This window comes from Penicillium robsamsonii (genome assembly GCF_028829455.1).
Source record: "Penicillium robsamsonii strain IBT 29466 chromosome Unknown utg000001l_segment0_segment0, whole genome shotgun sequence".
Lineage (NCBI taxonomy): Eukaryota > Fungi > Ascomycota > Eurotiomycetes > Eurotiales > Aspergillaceae > Penicillium > Penicillium robsamsonii.
Window position 1 is genome coordinate 6,397,889 of NW_026643219.1, and position 17,620 is coordinate 6,415,508.

The 17,620-nt window shown below is 47.5% G+C and overlaps 9 protein-coding genes across 9 annotated transcripts; 6 read left to right on the plus strand and 3 right to left on the minus strand.

Moving 5' to 3' along the window:
• Nucleotides 1-210: 210 nt before the first annotated feature.
• Nucleotides 211-714, plus strand: N7447_002485 (uncharacterized protein; the record flags this gene model as incomplete). Its single annotated transcript, XM_057226760.1, has 1 exon — nt 211-714. The coding sequence occupies one exon, from the start codon at nt 211-213 to the stop codon at nt 712-714; it is 504 nt and encodes a 167-aa protein (XP_057090776.1).
• A 763-nt stretch (nt 715-1,477) lies between these two features.
• On the minus strand, nt 1,478-6,096 carry N7447_002486 (putative ABC transporter; the record flags this gene model as incomplete). The annotated part of the gene is made up of 4 exons (XM_057226761.1): nt 1,478-1,507; nt 1,564-5,033; nt 5,090-5,647; nt 5,700-6,096. The coding sequence occupies 4 exons, from the start codon at nt 6,094-6,096 to the stop codon at nt 1,478-1,480; spliced, it is 4,455 nt and encodes a 1,484-aa protein (XP_057090777.1).
• Nucleotides 6,097-8,010: 1,914 nt separating this feature from the next.
• N7447_002487 (heavy-metal-associated domain-containing protein) lies at nt 8,011-8,325 on the plus strand (the record flags this gene model as incomplete). Its single annotated transcript, XM_057226762.1, has 2 exons — nt 8,011-8,098; nt 8,174-8,325. 2 exons carry the CDS (start codon nt 8,011-8,013, stop codon nt 8,323-8,325), a joined length of 240 nt encoding a protein of 79 aa, XP_057090778.1.
• A 421-nt stretch (nt 8,326-8,746) lies between these two features.
• On the minus strand, nt 8,747-9,195 carry N7447_002488 (uncharacterized protein; the record flags this gene model as incomplete). Its single annotated transcript, XM_057226763.1, has 2 exons — nt 8,747-8,974; nt 9,034-9,195. The coding sequence occupies 2 exons, from the start codon at nt 9,193-9,195 to the stop codon at nt 8,747-8,749; spliced, it is 390 nt and encodes a 129-aa protein (XP_057090779.1).
• A 798-nt stretch (nt 9,196-9,993) lies between these two features.
• On the plus strand, nt 9,994-10,761 carry N7447_002489 (SIMPL domain-containing protein; the record flags this gene model as incomplete). The annotated part of the gene is made up of 1 exon (XM_057226764.1): nt 9,994-10,761. The coding sequence occupies one exon, from the start codon at nt 9,994-9,996 to the stop codon at nt 10,759-10,761; it is 768 nt and encodes a 255-aa protein (XP_057090780.1).
• Nucleotides 10,762-11,207: 446 nt separating this feature from the next.
• N7447_002490 (uncharacterized protein) lies at nt 11,208-12,044 on the plus strand (the record flags this gene model as incomplete). The annotated part of the gene is made up of 1 exon (XM_057226765.1): nt 11,208-12,044. The coding sequence occupies one exon, from the start codon at nt 11,208-11,210 to the stop codon at nt 12,042-12,044; it is 837 nt and encodes a 278-aa protein (XP_057090781.1).
• A 550-nt stretch (nt 12,045-12,594) lies between these two features.
• Nucleotides 12,595-13,145, minus strand: N7447_002491 (thioredoxin family protein; the record flags this gene model as incomplete). Its single annotated transcript, XM_057226766.1, has 3 exons — nt 12,595-12,886; nt 12,942-13,020; nt 13,103-13,145. The coding sequence occupies 3 exons, from the start codon at nt 13,143-13,145 to the stop codon at nt 12,595-12,597; spliced, it is 414 nt and encodes a 137-aa protein (XP_057090782.1).
• A 981-nt stretch (nt 13,146-14,126) lies between these two features.
• N7447_002492 (Major facilitator superfamily domain general substrate transporter) lies at nt 14,127-15,764 on the plus strand (the record flags this gene model as incomplete). The annotated part of the gene is made up of 1 exon (XM_057226767.1): nt 14,127-15,764. The coding sequence occupies one exon, from the start codon at nt 14,127-14,129 to the stop codon at nt 15,762-15,764; it is 1,638 nt and encodes a 545-aa protein (XP_057090783.1).
• A 978-nt stretch (nt 15,765-16,742) lies between these two features.
• N7447_002493 (uncharacterized protein) lies at nt 16,743-17,504 on the plus strand (the record flags this gene model as incomplete). The annotated part of the gene is made up of 1 exon (XM_057226768.1): nt 16,743-17,504. The coding sequence occupies one exon, from the start codon at nt 16,743-16,745 to the stop codon at nt 17,502-17,504; it is 762 nt and encodes a 253-aa protein (XP_057090784.1).
• Nucleotides 17,505-17,620: the final 116 nt, after the last annotated feature.

A 17,620-nucleotide genomic window follows, 5' to 3' on the forward strand; every position in this document is an offset into this window, starting at 1 on the left:
CAATGTCTCTCACGATATCAATGCCTCAATAACATCCAGTCACTCGACCAATTTTCGAAGTCACGTTCCGTCTCACCTTCCATATTGAGCGCTCGCCTAGCCTCAGACAGTTTCTCACTCTCTTCTATCTCTTACAAAAATCCCATGCATGCATTCTCTGCTATGTTAGCATTCTCAACGTGATTGCTTTTCGCACTGGCCTTGCCCTAGATGGATCTACTTCAATCCTTGAAGAGAGATGCCAAGAAGATCCGGAAAAGAAAGACCCCAGCAATAAGCCTGTGGACCCGCCAGGAAAACCCCCTGAAGTCAAGACATAACCCAGATCTACACCCTGCAATGACCAAGGAGATGATCAACTTATTCCGACAAAAGGGAAACGACTACCAAACCTGGATCAATGACCCAGACGACACCAACTGCCAAAGGCAATGTACCGTTTCGCCATCCACACTAAAATTGAACGAGCTGATACAACCCTCCGACGACAGGAATCGATGGGACGCATACTTTAATGCGTGGGTAGACGCACCCGAGGAAATCGGGGACCCTCGTCCACTCAATCTTCCCATTGGAATGGATTACCACCAGTTATATCTTCGCAAACTTGGAATCGAGAAAGACGGTTCTGTGGCTTGGAACAAGTACCACGGACGTGTGGTACATACTGCGATCTTCGCTGACAACAATGTCAGACTTGATGGTCCTCAATGATCACAAATTGCTCAGGCTCACTATCAAGGTTTCTTCGATATCGATTCTTTGAAACATGTTTTTCGGATGACGGTCGTCAATGAGGAGACTCATACCTTTGTGGATAAGGTGCTTTATCCGAGATATGGACTTGAGCTCGTGGGAGATAGTCAAATGAGGACATGGCTGTACCATACTGATGATTATCGGGAAACGATGGGGACTCCGTTGGGGAAGGCTGTTGGTGCCCTTGTTTTGGGGGCTATCCTAGGGGTACACGTCGCATTATTCAAATTCTTACTTGGCAGTATTATGGGGACCTGCAGATGAGATTTGATATTTCACGGGTCTTCCTGGGCCAAGACTAATCGAGCTGGCTCTCTATTTAGCTTTTGACCAAGAGGTTTTAGGGCCTCGGTGCTTCCGAATATATCTATTTATGTGCTCTTTCGATAACTACATGTAAGTTTCCGCAGTTCTGTATATTTACAAGCGTTTGAAGCTTGTAACGTCTGGAAAACCCAGTAGTGCTACTCCCATGCAATGTTTGCTCTGCTCTATTTCTTCTAGTTACCTTGCGTCAGTGAAGGGTTGGGGTCGCTACGATGTTACTACTTCAAAGGGGTCAGAGTAAGGAGGTTTCGATATTAGAAAGAAAAAACTCATGCATTTTTGGATTAAATTTTGAACCACATATTGTGGTCTGGATGGGAAGGATATTCTACGCAAAGGCACTTTACGGTTAGTCAATTTGACGGGGATTAGCAGGACCATATGTTGCTGTTTATCGCCGGTTGAAGTTCAAGAAGCGAGACTATATCAAAACCAGTTAGCGTCACAATCACAAAAGTAGAGAATATATCCACTTACCGCGAGGAACAAGATAGCCAGGTTGGACACAATGAATGCAGCGAAGATACCCAGATCCCGCCACCTGTTATCAAAGGACATACTGAAGGTCGCGTAGAACTCTTCTCCAACCTTGTACGCACAGTACTTGCAGGCCTGCGCCGCATCATCGACAAGGTATCCCTTACCACCGCGCTCAAAGAACGGCTTCATGTACTCGCCACAGGTGAGATTATCAGGGGCATTGAAAAGATTCAGCTCCTGCTCTGCGCAAACCACATCCCGGCCCTGCAGCTCTGTCACGACCATGCCGCCGATCAGGCGGGTGAATGGATCGAGCTGGTATAGCCATGCGCGCCAGAAGCCTGGCATCTGCGGCTTGGGGATTGCAACGCCACAGAATAGAGAGAAGATAATCACGATCGGTGGGTTAAACTGGGATGCGATGAAGCTGTTGGGTGTCAGGGCTGAGATCATCTGGCCCAGAGTCACGGAGAACATCTCTGTGATGAGGATTATGAGGAACTGGTAGCCCGCTCGGCTGGACTCGGGTTGGAATCCGGGGATGTAGTACAGTGGGAGGAAGAAGCAGACGGCGCACAGGAGACTGTAAGGGATTTCGGCGACGACCAGTGATAGTGCAAAGGCGAACTGGCTGTAGGTTTTTGAGGCGGATTCGCGGTAGAAGATCAGACGGGCCATGTCGTACCGCGGTTGAACCATCTGCAAAATGATAGCAGGCAGGACGGTAACGTTGAAAATAACAAAAATGCGGTATTGAAGCGAGGATCGGGAGTCGTCAAGGTTCAAGAATACAAGACCGGTGATGATGGAAATCACAACATGGGTGTAAAGCCTGGTGAAACCATAGTTTCTTGAGCGCCAGAATGATAGATTGGTCCGTCGACCGACGACCTTGATCTGGTGCCAGAGAGGTGAAGCGTATTCTCTATCCACCTTATTCTCGTCATGATTGTCCCGGACAGCCTGCGCACGAACTTCCTTGATCTGGATGATTTCCTTTTTAACTTGCTCCAGCTCAGGAGAGGTGCGCCAAATGTCGCCCCAGTCACGGTCTCCGATCCGACGTGTTTGGCCAGCGCCGATGGCATCGAGCATCCATTCAGCCACGTTAGAATCCGGAGGGCACTCGGCTCCATTGCGACGGAAGTAGTCCAACAGGATCTCGGAGTCAGGGCCAATGTCACCGTGGTAGATGCATTCGCCTCCTCTTTGGAGTAGGAGCAGACGATCAAAGCTTTCGAAGAGAGCGGCGTTCGGTTGATGGATGGTGCAGAGGATAGCTTGGCCAGCTGCTGCTAGCTTCCGAAGGAAACGAACAATGTTCCAGGCGGATTGGCCGTCCAGACCAGAGGTAGGCTCATCCAAAAACAGAAGTAGCTCAGGTTTCGCCGCCAGTTCGACGCCGATTGTGACTCGCTTTCTTTCTTCAACCGAGAGACCAGTTTCAGGTGTACCGATGATTGCATCTGCCAGATTTTCCAACTCCAAGAGGGTTAGGATCTCTTCCACGTAAGCGTACTTTTCCGATTGCGGAGTTTCAAATGGCTGGCGTAGATCCGCAGAGAAACGCAGTGCTTCTCGTACTGTTTGCATGTCCTCATGAACATCAAGTTGCTCCGCGTAAGATGTACCTCTTTGGAACGCGGTGCCCGGTGGCTTGCCGTCGACGAAAATATCGCCGGTAATAACACCAATGTTCTTTCTTGCCGCCAAAACGTCCAGCAGCGTTGTCTTTCCTGCACCGGATGCTCCCATGAGTGCTGTCAACTTTCCGGGCTGAACATAGCCGTAAACAGAGTTCAGAAGACGTCGGGTACCGGAGGGCACAGGCACTTCGTAAGAGACGTCCTCCCAGGTGAACACGGACTTGGAGCTAATTTTGAGGTTTGATCCTGCATCAGAGTCAAGAGTTTTTGCCTGTCTGCTTGCTTTTTTCTTCATCAAAGCCTCATTTAGTTCTTTCCGCTCGGCGTTTTCTTTCTGATAGAAAGTGATGGTCTTGCCGCCTGCACCAAATTGGAGTGTTTCTCCGAAATACAGGTTTGAACAGAGGAAACCAACAATCAGGGCCAGCATGATGCCAAAGTTTCGCCAAAGATCACCTCCAAGGTAACTGAAAGATTGAGCAAGGTAGTTGGAGCCCGGGATGATTGCCGACCCAGGCTCGCCTCCCGCTAGAGTACAGGCCTGGTGTGCAATGTCGCTATAACCAGGTCCAGTTGGAACGAGCGAGTCTGTGGTACATGTCAGAGTAAGGTGCTTAAACTCGTTGACCATCAATGCAGCGAATCCAAGACCAAAGGGGTTGATGAAGTAAATCCATCGCAGCCACACCTGAGCGCCAGACCACTGAATGAGATATCCGGATGTCAAGACGAAGAATGTAATGATCACGGATGCGAACTTGATGGCATAATCGAAGTCAGGGCATAGACATCCGACGGTTCGGAAGAACACTGTCATAGTAACATAGCCCTCGAGGATGATCACAACAAATATAAAGAACGCTCCGGCATCAAGAACCAGTCCGCACATAAAGTACACGATGATACTAAACACGAGGATCCTTGCCACGGCAAACGCAGTGTCAACCAGGATCTGTGCAATGAAAAGTGCGCTAGGTCGGTAGAACGTGAATGAACGGTGCTTGTTGACAATTGAGCGGCCCATCATTGTAGCTGCAAGTTCCGAGAATGCCTGGAAGCCGTTGAACAGCAGACTGATGAACAAAAGACCTCCTCGAGTAAAGGCACCGGCACTCGTCTTGGGTTGATTGAGCCACACAGTACCCAGGATGATGGCAATACCAACAGACGTAACCCAAGACACGGTCAAAGCAAACTTGTCTTGCCATTTGAGGAGGAACTGTCGTTTCATCAAAGCCCAGGTTTGCAGGTGGAAGGGAATTGAGTATACCGATGAGTCAGAAGTAAACTTGCGCTTCGCCTCTTTGTTGGCGATCTCAAAATCATCGTATTTTTTCTTCTCCTTCTGGATCTGGGCGCGGTATGTTTTCATTTCCTCGTCTAATGTTTCACTGAAGATGGATTTATCAAAGGCTTCAACAAGTGCTTGTGTCGTGGATGGCACATCGTCGGCACTTCTTCCATCTTTGAACTCCCTCTCGAAAGGATCAGTGCATCCTGTCAAATAATCGGGAGTGGTCTGGCGAGGCTTTTCGCGGAAGCCAAGACCTTCGAAATACGACCGTGCTTCGGATGTAGGACCGAAGAATACTTGACGACCATTATCAATCACAAGGACCTTGTCGAACTGTTTATAGATGTTCTCGGACGCTTGGTAGAGGGACACGAAAGTTGTCGTTTTGTATATGTTGGTCAGAATCCGCAGCGACTTGGCAAAATCGAGGGCAGTTGAGGCATCCAAACCACGAGTGCTGTTATCCCAGGCCAATACAGTCGCAGAGGTGATCATCATTTCTGCAATTGACACGCGACGCCGCTCACCTGTTCTAATTAGCTTCCATTTGAGGAGAGCTGCATACATAACGCAGGTTGCTTACCTCCAGAGACACCACGAATAAACTGATTGCCGATCACAGTATTGGCAGTGTGCTCGATATTGAACATTTTCAGAAGTAAATTGGTCACTTTTTCTTTGAACTCGGCTTTCGACACACCAAGTGGGCGCTTTCCAGGGGTCTTCGTGTCGAGGGCGAATCCAAGGGTTTGTTTCACAGTCAAGGTGGGCTGGTGAATATCGTCCTCTTGATTATACACGGCTTCTCCACGGAATCTTTTGGAGAACGCATCCGCTTCAAAAGGACCGTAGAGGACCTCACCATCCACGCCGGTATATCCAATCCGTTGGTTCGCGATCACTTTGAGGAAAGTCGTACAGCCTGATCCGGGACGTCCAAGGACCAAGACCATCTCACCGGGCCGTGTGAGACCTCGGAAACCTTCCAGGATGCCCGACTCTTGGCCTTTACTTCTCCACCCGAAGAGGTCAATGAGTGTTCCCGGTAGATTAAGAAAATCGATGATTGCATCTGGGAACGTTTTGATGTATGTCTTGACACCGCCCATTCCACGAACTGACAGGTTGTCCCAAATCACACCTAGGAAGATAGTCAGTACCTATTGGCAGTCTGAATGTGAGCATCTACTAACCGATGTGCTTATCTTTGATTCCAGCCTGTTCAGAGGCGACACGATCGCCACGAAGAGTTGTCTCCAGATTCCATGAGTCATCTGACGCTATAGAGCCCTCGGTTTCGGCTTTCTCGATATCTTCAGTTGTCACTGCCGTCTTGGATACTCGTGATTCTTGTCGGGATAATCTGTGGGCTTGGTGCGAGATGTTGGAGAATTGTTTGCTCAACTCCGAAAAGTCCTTCTCAGCGGTCGTAACATCGACACCCGTCTGGAAAGAGGTATTGGCCGGCGTGTTAGCGATGCGAATTTCTTCCAGCTGTCGTCCATAGCTGTTTGCGTCTAAGGTATCAACATCGGATTTGCTGCTGGTTTCCGCCATGGCCAGCTTGTGGTCCGACTGAATGTTTGTCATTGAAGATCTTTAGTGCCGGGGGCCGATCCCGTTATAAACTCTCCGCGAGTACGTCCACGGGAGCTCCTCAAGAGTGTGTGGAATTATTAAATTATTATATGGGGAGGTACAAAGGAAAAAAAAGAGGTAGGATAATGTCAACGTTTTGGAGCCCCTGAAACAAAGGCGTTTAAAAAAAAAAAAAGCTAGAAGATAGCGAAGAAGCTAAACCCGAAGGATCCTTGGCTAGAGTCAGGTAGCATCTTAAACCCTTCAAGCCCAGCTAAATCTTTACAGTAATGAAAATAGCCTTGGGCCTCAGAAATTGCGTCCAAGCACAAGCCCCCATTGACCAAACCAATGTGGGGGTCTACCACGGACGGCATATTCCGCGGTGGAGTGACCAGATTCGAAGATGCCAAGCAGACGGGGTCCCAAATGGGTTTAAAGCGTAAAGAGTCGATATGACTCGTGTCTTGTCAGGCAGTTATGATTATAAATTCAATCCAATCTTGCAGAACTCGTTCTAGAATTCTCGATCTGGGGGTGTGGAGAAGAGCCAATTAGTGCCCTCCACTATAGGCAATCACAGCGAATACATACATGGATATGCCCTGATACAGGTCTGTGAGAAGTCTGGCTTTCAATGTATCTATTTACTCCGTGTAGAGGACCGATATACATCGTTAGGGACCATATCCCCTTTAAGGGATACTCTCCATAGGCAACTTAATAACCTTGAAATCTCTTTATTCAGAAAGAATCGGCTTGCAAAATCCTTTTGGACCCATTACGCCAGCACCCATCTGGTTAGCCCCGGGATATCTTCGGGTGACCGTTTCTGACCGTTTCTTTAAAGCCCTGGGCGTTTGGAGAATCAGACACGTCTAATGCATTAATGATATACCCATTGGGCGAAGCACAATCCATGTCTTTATTAGGCAGCATCCCACGTGCAGGCGCCACCTTGCATCGGAGTTGGGGGGCCAATCAATCTTGGGACTTCCCCAAATTGTCCGTTCTCTCTTTATATACCGGATTTGGGAGCGATTTTCTCGGAGTACCGCTTTATATTAGAAGGTTATAGAACAGTGGCATTCACGCCTCTTGCCGCTTTCTGCTATCTATCTTAAAGACAACTGAGGGCACTACAAGGACGAATAGAAAGACCAACAGATACGCGACCAACTATTCTTGCGGTATACTTGGACATAGACATATGGATATGCTCAAGTCTCACCCCAAGGCGTAAAAAGGAAAATAGCTGTTTAACCACTTGATATAGGGGTCACTTGTTAGTTATTCGATGCTGGCGCTGTATGATTGCAAATCCATTTGATATTGAAAAATTCTCTCTTGAATATCAGATTGGAAGGTTCATTGACACGTTTTTCCACACTTGCGCAATCGTAGATAATTGTATGGCAACGTGGCGACAAATGTCGCCACCATCGAGGCCATACTCATGGAAATTCATCATTGTAGTTCGGATGGTGGAGCTGAGGCAAGTATTAAGCCTGGCTTCTTGCAATACCTCAAGGAACAGGTCTGGTCCGGTACCAAGCTGGATAACACCCAATGGAGTACACAACGAGTGGCTAACAGCGTGAGGAGAATTATGTGTGATACATTGTGCTGAGTGGATGGGGGTTTGTCGGTTGTAAGTTGCCAATCGCACAATTCACGCAGCAGGTCAGCATCCAGACAAGCCAGTATGAACCGAAGCACTTGACGCACAAATGCCGCAGGTAGGGGAGCAGATGGAAGAGAAAGAAAAATTGTCGTCGATACTTCCCTGTGAATTGCTGGTCTCAATTCAACGACAGCCTCTCTACAATATATATATGTGCTACTACAATTATATCCCTCCCTCCCCCATTCCCTCTCTGTATCTCTATCTTTTCTATCCACCCCAGAAATCCCACTGTTGAAACCATGTCAGACTACCAGTACAAGTTCAATGTCCAAATGGGCTACGGTGGCTGCTCCAGCGCCATAAAGGAAGCTGTTGAAGCCCTGAATGGTGAGTTCCCCAGCGTTACTTTATCATCATAGGTATCATTTTCAGAGCACTAACCTCTTTGCTTGTACCTTCTAGGTGTGCAGAACCACTCCATTTCCCTGGAAGAGCAGACTATTTCCGTGGTGGTTGGACCTTTTCCCTCATACGAAACTGTGTTGGAGGCCATCAAGGCAAAGGGAAAGAATGTGCGTAGCGGGGAGGCGGACGGAGTCACTCAGCTTGTTTGAGAAACCCTGGAATGTCGCCGGTCGCTCTTGGTTCATTTGGAGATATTTTGTGCATTGTACTACCGGTACTATTATATGGTACTCCTAGTCAGTTCAAGCTTTATGGAGATTACGAGCAATAGAAAAACATGTCCGCTTGGACCTTATTTGAGCAAGTATGGTCATGGGCCCAAGCAGTGTCAGTGTCATCTACAACAATCTGGTGATGACAAATAGTCTGTTTTCTAAATAGAGCATTTACCGGTCTCTACGTACACGAGAGCTCCTAAGCATGCGCGGCTAATGTTCATCTAGCGAGCAAGATTCGTGCCGTATTGATAATTTCTTCTCTTATGATATTGACACTCACACTATCACTATCAATATACAAAAAAAAACACACCAGAAAGAACCGCATGCTTCACCCCAAAACCGTCAACCGTTAATGACAGCTGTGCTTTCCCTTGTCATCAACCTTTCCCCACTGATTCACTTGCTCCCAAGCCGACAATCCGACACAGATCGAGATCCGCCACAACATTCCACGACTGAATCCCTCGCGATGCACGCCCCAGATAAGGGTCAGGATCGAAATCGCAAGAAAAACATTTCGCAGGTTCTCGATGCCAGCAGTAGCCACCGAACCAGCAAAGAGAAAGTTTAGGACAGTCTATGACCGACAGATTAGCATATTAATTCAACAGCTTATTAACATGGAAAAGAACATACTGGCAGCCAACAACACGAAGACGAAAGCAATGCAGATCCTTCGGGTAGATATTTGACGACTAATTGGAAGGGTCTTTGCAGAAGGGACGCGTCGTGGTCTTGTTTAGAGTCGCACGAGGGTTTGACTGAGGGTTTGTCTGAGGAGCAATTTTGGCATGGCATGTTGGATATATATATTGAAGAATAATTTGAAAAATAAAGTGCTATGATTTTAAGTCGATAGGTCTATAGATATATCCCCTGGTGCCAAGGTCAGCTAGTACATATATGGAATAGTATGTTATTTCGGTCCAAACAACTCAAACACGGCAAGGGAGTATGGCAGGTTTTGGGGTCCATCGCGCCAAGCACGAGATTATTTCTCCGTCTCAGATAGTTTTATGATATCGATATATGCCCTACTCTAAAACACCTATAATATTGCTAATGTAAATAATGTTCATGGCACCTGATTAACATCCGGCGAAAAGCCCGGTTGACGCGATGGACCAAAAACCTGCCGTAGGCGAGGTTTCACTTGTCTTGGTATGACTCCTTGCAGCCTGGAAGGTTATCTATTTAACAAACCGTAGTACAAAGTATAGGTATTCCATGTCTTGTTGGCACTATATAGTTCCCCATCTTCTATTCTACGTTAACATGTATAGTCCACACCCGTGGCACAAGTCTCGCATTATTCCTGGAGTGCCTCAGCATAGATGAATCAAAGGGATCACGGGAGATAGCGAAGACTTCATACGGCTAATTTTTCCAAGGGTTCGATGCAGATCTGATAGAAAACTCACCTTTGTTGTAGAAGTGACAAGGCGGTCATCGATTCCCCGCGAATGCGGCTGTGTCAAACATAGCCCATAGCCACCACCAAGGCGTTTTTAGGGGGCCACTTTCAGGTATTAAAGGCACACCTGTGCCTACTTGGTATGTGCAAGACAACTTTTCTCTAGCAATTTCAAGACAAAAATGGCCCCACTCAAGATCGTGCTGGAGGGCAAATCGTCCATCACCCGCCAGCCGGAACGAGCTGCACTCGCCTTCGTCATCCATACGAGTGGACCGAACCAAGAAACCGTGTCCAAGGAGGCGATCGAGGCGTCCAATGAGATCAACAGGCTTTTTAATGAGCTGCCACCCAAAACGGAGACTGGCGAAACTATTGCAGGCTCACCGGTGACCACTTTCTCTTCCACCTCGCTACGAACAGACGCTACATTTCCAGGGGATAGTTCGGGCGAGCGTCTACCTACAATCTACCATGCTATTATCTCGCTCAACGCACTCTTCCAGGACTTCACGAAGCTTGGCGTAATCGTCGCAAAGCTAATTTCTTACCCCAACATCGAGATCAAGTCCCTCGATTGGTGTCTCACCGAGGCGACGCAAAAGGCCATGAGTACCGAGTCTCGCGAAGAGGCAATGCGCAACGCCGTCCAGAAGGCAAACGACTACGCTGGGGTCATTGGAAGAGAAGTCGTTGCGGTGGAAGTCAGCGAGTTGAGGGGCGGAGGGCAGTTTGACAAGAGGTACAATCCAGATCTACACAGGCAGCAAATGTATCAACCGCAGCAACAACAGATGGCTCAGTCAGGCGTACGTTACTCATCTATGGTTGATTCCTCTGCTTCCAGCTTGAAATCCCATTCAGGTGCTTCTCCGGGACTTGATTTGAGTCCACAGTTAATGCGGTACACGAATTCTGTGGAAGTTATATTTCAGGCTGTACACAATTGAGAGGTTTTCTCTTGGATATTTTGAAGTATTTTTTAGCTCAAGTTACTCTTGTTATTATCACTATCAATGTACAAAAAAAACACACCAGAAAGAACCGCATGCTTCACCCCAAAACCGTCAACCGTTAATGACAGCTGTGCTTTCCCTTGCCATCAATCTTTCCCCACTGATTCACTTGCTCCCAAGCCGACAATCCGACACAGATCGAGATCCGCCACAACATTCCACGACTGAATCCCTCGCGATGCATGCCCCAGATAAGGGTCAGGATCTGTACCATACAAAAGTGAGTCATGGAGATTTGTCTTATCAGTGAGATGCTAAGCTAGACACTGACATGGGACTGATGTCACTGACGTCCACCACTATCTAGCTACGTAGACCAGCTATATCATCCCCCTTAGCCTCAGTAATATTCAACTCTACAAATCCATCTCGGGGACACGATGGCCATGGATAATGTAGACCCAGCCGGTCGCGGCTTCCTAGGCGACCTTACACCTTCCGTTTTCCCAGTCTACCAATATCGGGACCGGGAGCAGTTACTCAACACCGTCAAGCAAGCAGTCGCAACAGCAATTAAGGCCACTACCAGTGAATGGTGTCTTATCGAACACGTTAATAATTCAATCTTCACAAGTGAATTTCTTCCGGCAAAAGAGGGCCTATTTGCTTCCTGGTCCTCGTATGATGCCCAGTTAGACCGTGTGCTATTAAGAATGGCAAAGTCTAAAGCCCATGAAGTCGCTTCGGAAATCTTCCACAACGTACTCCACGATGCAGTTAAGTTTATGGGGATGGATCGCTCCCTTCACCCAACCGGAAGTGCTACCCACCATGCTGTAATGGGGGGTAAAGAAGCCGATAAGGCGTGGCAGCCAATCCGACTCCCACGCGGCCGATCAAAGGACTGGCCCAGTGTCGTACTGGAAGTTGCTTTCTCAGAGAGTAGGGCCAAGCTGCAGTCAGATGTAAGATACTGGCTCCGAGCTTCAGGGGGTGATGTAAATGTGGTAATCACCCTCCAAATCAATCAACACTCCCCCAACATCACCATCGAGAATTGGGGAACCCAGGGCAATAAACCTGTTAACCACCTTCATCAAACCGTTCAGATCTCAAGGAAGGGCAGTAAAATCACAACCACAGGGTCTCCTCTGGTTATCGAGTTCGAAAAGCTCTTCCTGAGACCCCCCACCGAACCGAGAGAACGAAACATTCAGATCGATGACGGGGACCTACAATTCTTAGCAGAGAGTGTTTGGGACTGGCAGGGGATGTGAAAACAGAGACTAATTTTCATGAAGTGTATGTATCCTTAGCTGTGTGAGATCATGTTTCTTGTTTCTTGGTGCCCTACAGTTTGGCAGCATTAATATTCTCATCCATTGTGCCAGTGCCCAGGTGACTGACTTCCATTGTTCTCAGGTGTGTACCTATTTCCTACATAGGCTTAGTAACTAGCAAATGACTTTGGATCATTATATAAGCCGGATGAACTCAGTGAGCAAAAAGCAGCAAGAGGTGAGCACTAAAACGGAAAGAGAAAGCCATAGCGCGCGGCCTAAATTCCGGTGTATATGTATTTATGCTAAGTCCGGGGCGGTCTCGGACGCTGATAACGGTGGCCCTTATCTCATGCAAGGGGTGTATGGTACAACGTCAATTGACACATTTGTATAGGGAATTATGTCATAGTCTTCATTTCTGATTCGTGAACTGCAGTATTATACCGATAAACAATCTTACGATTCCCCGGGTATAAGGAGATGAATGCACTCCACTCCGAGATTCTCGAAGACTACTGATAGATCAAGGTAAAGCGTAGAGCGTCTATGCCGAGATCTCCTTGATCTGCGCCTCGAGTTTCTTCATGTCACCACCAACAACGCGGTTGACCTCCTTGCCATCCTTGAACACCACAAAGGTGGGCATAGCGTTCACGCCCAGTTCCTTCGCGACACCTTGCAGCTTGTCCACATCGACCTGGATAAAACGAACATTCTGGTACTGCTCGCTGAGCTTGCCGACAACGGGGGCGACAGCCTTGCAGGGTCCACACCAGGTTGCGAAGAAGTCAACGACGACGGGGCCGGAGGAGGTGAGGGCTTTGAAGATGACTTGGCTGTTGCGCGGATATTAGAATTAAATATATTGAGCGGAAGCAATAAAGGACTTACTTGTCGATCTCGGTGACCTTTCCGTGAGACATGATGGTTGCTGGGCCCGAGTTGCGTGATTTAAAGAAGAGACGAACAGCTTGAGAGTGGTTAGTGTTTGGTTCTTTGTTTCTGTCGGATGCGGGTTGACACCGCGGGACGTCGTGCATAATAGTACTTACCAATATATAGCGCAGCGAGAATTGCAACGGTTGTGTACTCCATCTTCAGTTGCCGGCGGTTCCCATGTTCTTTGGTGGAGCGTCGTGTTATTTGGCGTGGCACGTGACCGGGAACTATGCCCTATCTAGAAGTACGTCACGACATTTGAGAGATATTGATTGGTCTCAAATAGGTTTCAGCTCAAAGTGTTTTACTCTGATTAATCTAGATATGGGAGTTGGGCTTCGGGAAGTTTAATGCGACTGCAACCCCCAAAGGCCTCTGCCATCAACCACGACAATAGACTAGCGACGATCTATCCCTAGCAAGATCAATCAGATGAATAGTGTCTAGCTTTGCCGCGTGCTGTGTTGATATCCTATGTTACAGAGACAACCCCGTGTCATTCCGTTCGAACCTTATGGACAGAGGACCTCGGTATATGTACGTAGTCTACAATGATAACAGGGTAATGGATATAAAAAAAAAACAAGCGGGTCTAGGCCCACATACCATATTATCTTGATTTCAAGCTTCACTGATTTAGGGAGTATAAACTTGACAAATATCTTAGATACAACCTTAAAAGCCATGGAATCTCGGGTCATTAAATTGTGCTATCACAGTAATAGTATATTCATTTCTTCGTACATGAATCTTGCACCTGACTGGGCCTCCCGGCGCGAGCATCTTGAACTTAGGAATGTTTTCGGTTTGTGAATTCTCGATTGGATGCTGTAATTTCACCACAATTATTGTAGTCTATATATACCACGCAGCATCTACCTATCTATATATTTTTTTTTCTATTGGTATTTGAAGGCTGAGAACTAGCTAGCCTCCCAATTTGCACGTATTATGTCTCACATTCTTTCCAAGTTGCGTACATATGTTTCACCTCCGGAATGTATCATCAAGGAGCTCCAGCAAGGGCTCAATATGTTACTTCTCCAGTCAGTCTATACGGAGTACGATTTTTGTTAATAACCACGAAATGAACCCAGAAAGTAGGAATATCCTTCTTTCTACACAAAATCTCTCGACATGGATTTGCGACACCCAGCCCCCAAAATAGAGCCTGAGTCCAGCCCTAATAGCAAGCTCACTAAATCCACGCTCACTAAATCCACTACCCACCACATTCCAACAAATAATGCTCCGAGCACAACTGGATCTATGCTACGCCTCACATTATGGGTCTCGTTTGCCGCATGGATCTCGAACTTTGACAATGGCTACGCCGGCACGGTCTTGATCATGCCTTCTTACAAACGCTCGTTTGGAAGTTGCGAGCAAGTCCTAGACCCGAACACGTATGATAAAATACTGCACTGCTCGTTGACGCCACTGCAACAATCCCTTATCAGCCTCAACTTCCTGTTTGTTGCGATCGGAGGCGGGATTTCAGGCGTGGCCGGCCAATACGTTGGACGCAGAGTTTCAATTCAGGCTGGATGCGCATTGGCAATCATTGGTGCTGCTGGGATGCTTGGCACCAGCGGAAGCTTCCTTCTCTACATGGTGTGCAGATCGATCAGTGGTGTGGGAATTGGACAACTGATGGCAGCTAGCCTCACTTTTGGCTCCGAATGCATTGTCGCTAGCAAGCGCGGGCTGTCTTTAGGGTTGTATAATGTTGGACTCGCTAGTGGAAATGTTGCTGCTTTCGCGGTATGTGCCGGTTCTGCTCGTCTGGAGCCAACCAACAACTGGCAGTGGAAGACACCCATTCTATGCCAAATACCCCTTGGAATTATTCTTGGGGCTGGGATTTTGATGCTCCCTGAGTCACCGCGCTGGCTCATGGGACATGGCCGAGAGGAGGAGGCGCGGAACTCGTTCGGCGTGCTATACTGCCAAAGTCCATATTCGCCGGAAATCACCGCGCAGATTGATGATATCAGAACCAACCTTGCGAATGAGCGAGCAAGCCTCCAATCTGTCTCTTGGCTTGATATTTATTGCAGGAAACATATCGGCCGCACCTTGATATCTGCCATGATCATGGTTGGAGTCGCCATTACTGGTATCCAATTTGTACAACCATACGCTACCTTGTTTCTCAAAGGAGTTGGCATCAGTGACCCATATTTAATCAATGTTATCATTGGCTTGTGCATCCTAGGGGGATCCCTTTTTGGCCCGTTTATCGTGGAATACGGCGGAAGAAGAGTTGCGATGCTTTCAGGCTACATCGTCATGGGCTTATGCATGCTCACTCTTTCCTCGGTCAGCACAGCTCTTAAGATGAACGAAAGTGCCGAGATAGTGATAGTTGTCCTTTTGTGCTTCTGGGCTTTTGTCTTTGGCGGGACAATTGCTGCAAGTGTTAACCTTTCTGCAGTCGAGATGCACAGTGTCTCACTTCGCACCTTCGGACAAGCCAACACAACAGCATTCTACGGCATATTCGCCTTTGCTGCCACGTTTTGGACGCCCTACATGTTAAACGCGGATTATGGGAATATGGGACCCAATGTGGGCTATTTCTATGCAGGCGTTACCGCCGCCATCGGGATTTTAACTTTCTTGCTCGTGCCAGAGACTGCTGGACTCACCCTGGAGCAAATTGATGAAGGTTTCAATTCAGGAATAAAGGCATGGAGAACGTCATTGGCGAAAAATAAAGCCATTGCTTCCATTCACAAACGGAACATGACGAATGATAACATTGGGGCTTAATGAATGACGCCGAGCAGTGTTCAATTATCTATGAATAATATATAAAAACAATGTGCAGATTATAATACAAATTCGGGATTATTAGGTCTCATCAGTGTAACTATGAGCTGTTAAACTTATAACAGAAACCTCCAATAGATAGATAATAAGTAAGAATATGCATAGAGTGCAGGGGAGCCAACTATAAAACATGCTTTGAACCGAAGTGATGATCTGATATATGCAAATAGGTGTTAGGCAATAATTTTACAACACATATCCCATGTTTCTCTCCTTTTCGCGGTTTCGTTCATTCTGTTTTGGAAGATTATGCCATACAAGGTATGGGGCCTCCAGACACTATACAAAGAGACCTTGGCTTTTGTGTGTGGTCTGGTGGTAAAAACGTATTTGTTCTCACAGGTTATAGTACAGCATCGCGCACGTGATCTTCTGGCCCTAAGGCATACGCGCAACTGCGTTCCTCTTGAGGTAACGTTTACTTGGAGGTATCGATAAAATAAATAGAATCTCAACAGGACTACATTTGTCGTAGTTCGAGGTGATGGCGATTTGGAGCAAGTGACAAGATATTACGCGACATTCGTGTAGATTATTAGCTCAAGTTATAGTAGCCAATATATCTTCTTGAATGAGGCATGTGAGATGAGCGTTTGCCTGATTGCAGCTGAAATTTGTAAAATGAGACTATCAGACTTTATACGTTGACTCTATTCAGTCGCAATTGCCTAATTTGGGCCCTTTCCGCGTGCAAATGACACCTAAATTGGATTCTCTCACTATTCTCCCATTCCTTCTTTCCTCTCGCATCCACCCCGGACACTTCGCTCGCATAAACGTATTGATCGCAAAGCACCACCTAGAGGAAGTTGATGACATTTCTCTGGTACCAAACAAGCATATGCTAATATATCTTCAAAGCCATAAAGCTCAGTCATCACGATTATATTTACAGCCGCCTCTCCGTACCCGGCTATCATGTCGTTCTTTACCAATCCCCCTCGTCGCGGTAGAAACGATACCGACGATAGACTCTATCCCCGGCTATACACTCAAGCTACCGAATTGCCCAGAGAGTCTACCATGGCTCTTTTGAATATCACTAGGCTCAAGCCAGAGTCTAGCCTCACGGTCTGGGGCAATGAGATCCTTCATGTCTTGCGACCTCACAAGCTCGATGCACCCGTGGCCAGTGACCTTCCGAAACCCCATCAAGAAGACTCTGACTATAGCAAATGGAAGTTCTGGACTCTTTACGTTGCTGGATGGCTGTTCAATCAGGTGGATACTTCAATTCAGCACAAAGTGAAGGTATACTCAAACGACCTCGATTTTGCCGATGAAATATTCAATACAATCAAGCTGCTGAGCCTGCACAGCCAGTCCAAGTTCCTTGCGAATGAGGTGAAACGGTGGCAACAGCTGAAGCGAGAGAATTTCTCTACACCCGCAGAATTCATCATGGCCTACCAAAACCAGCACAATCGTCTGAAGACAGAGGACCATGCGCCGTCTTGTGATTTTGCGCTTGGTAGACTTCTGCACGAGCTGCACAGAGAAGCGATGAAGGTTCCGTTCATCCAAGAGGAGGTCAAGGATTTGGGACGATCCGTGGACTATCGACTTTTCGTTTATTACTGCAAAGTCTTGGTCGACGAATCCGGCAGGCCAACCGTTTCAGCCGGCCCCTCTACTCCTGAAGCTTCCGGTGAGGGGATCCATGGAGAATTGAGAGGCTGAAGTCCAAGCTGTGGACGTGAGTCTCCCACGGCGGCTGGAGACAAAGCACGAAGGGACTCGGGGACGCGGTCCGGCATGAGAATAAATGATTTGCTGCATGCACCGCCCCGACCTTG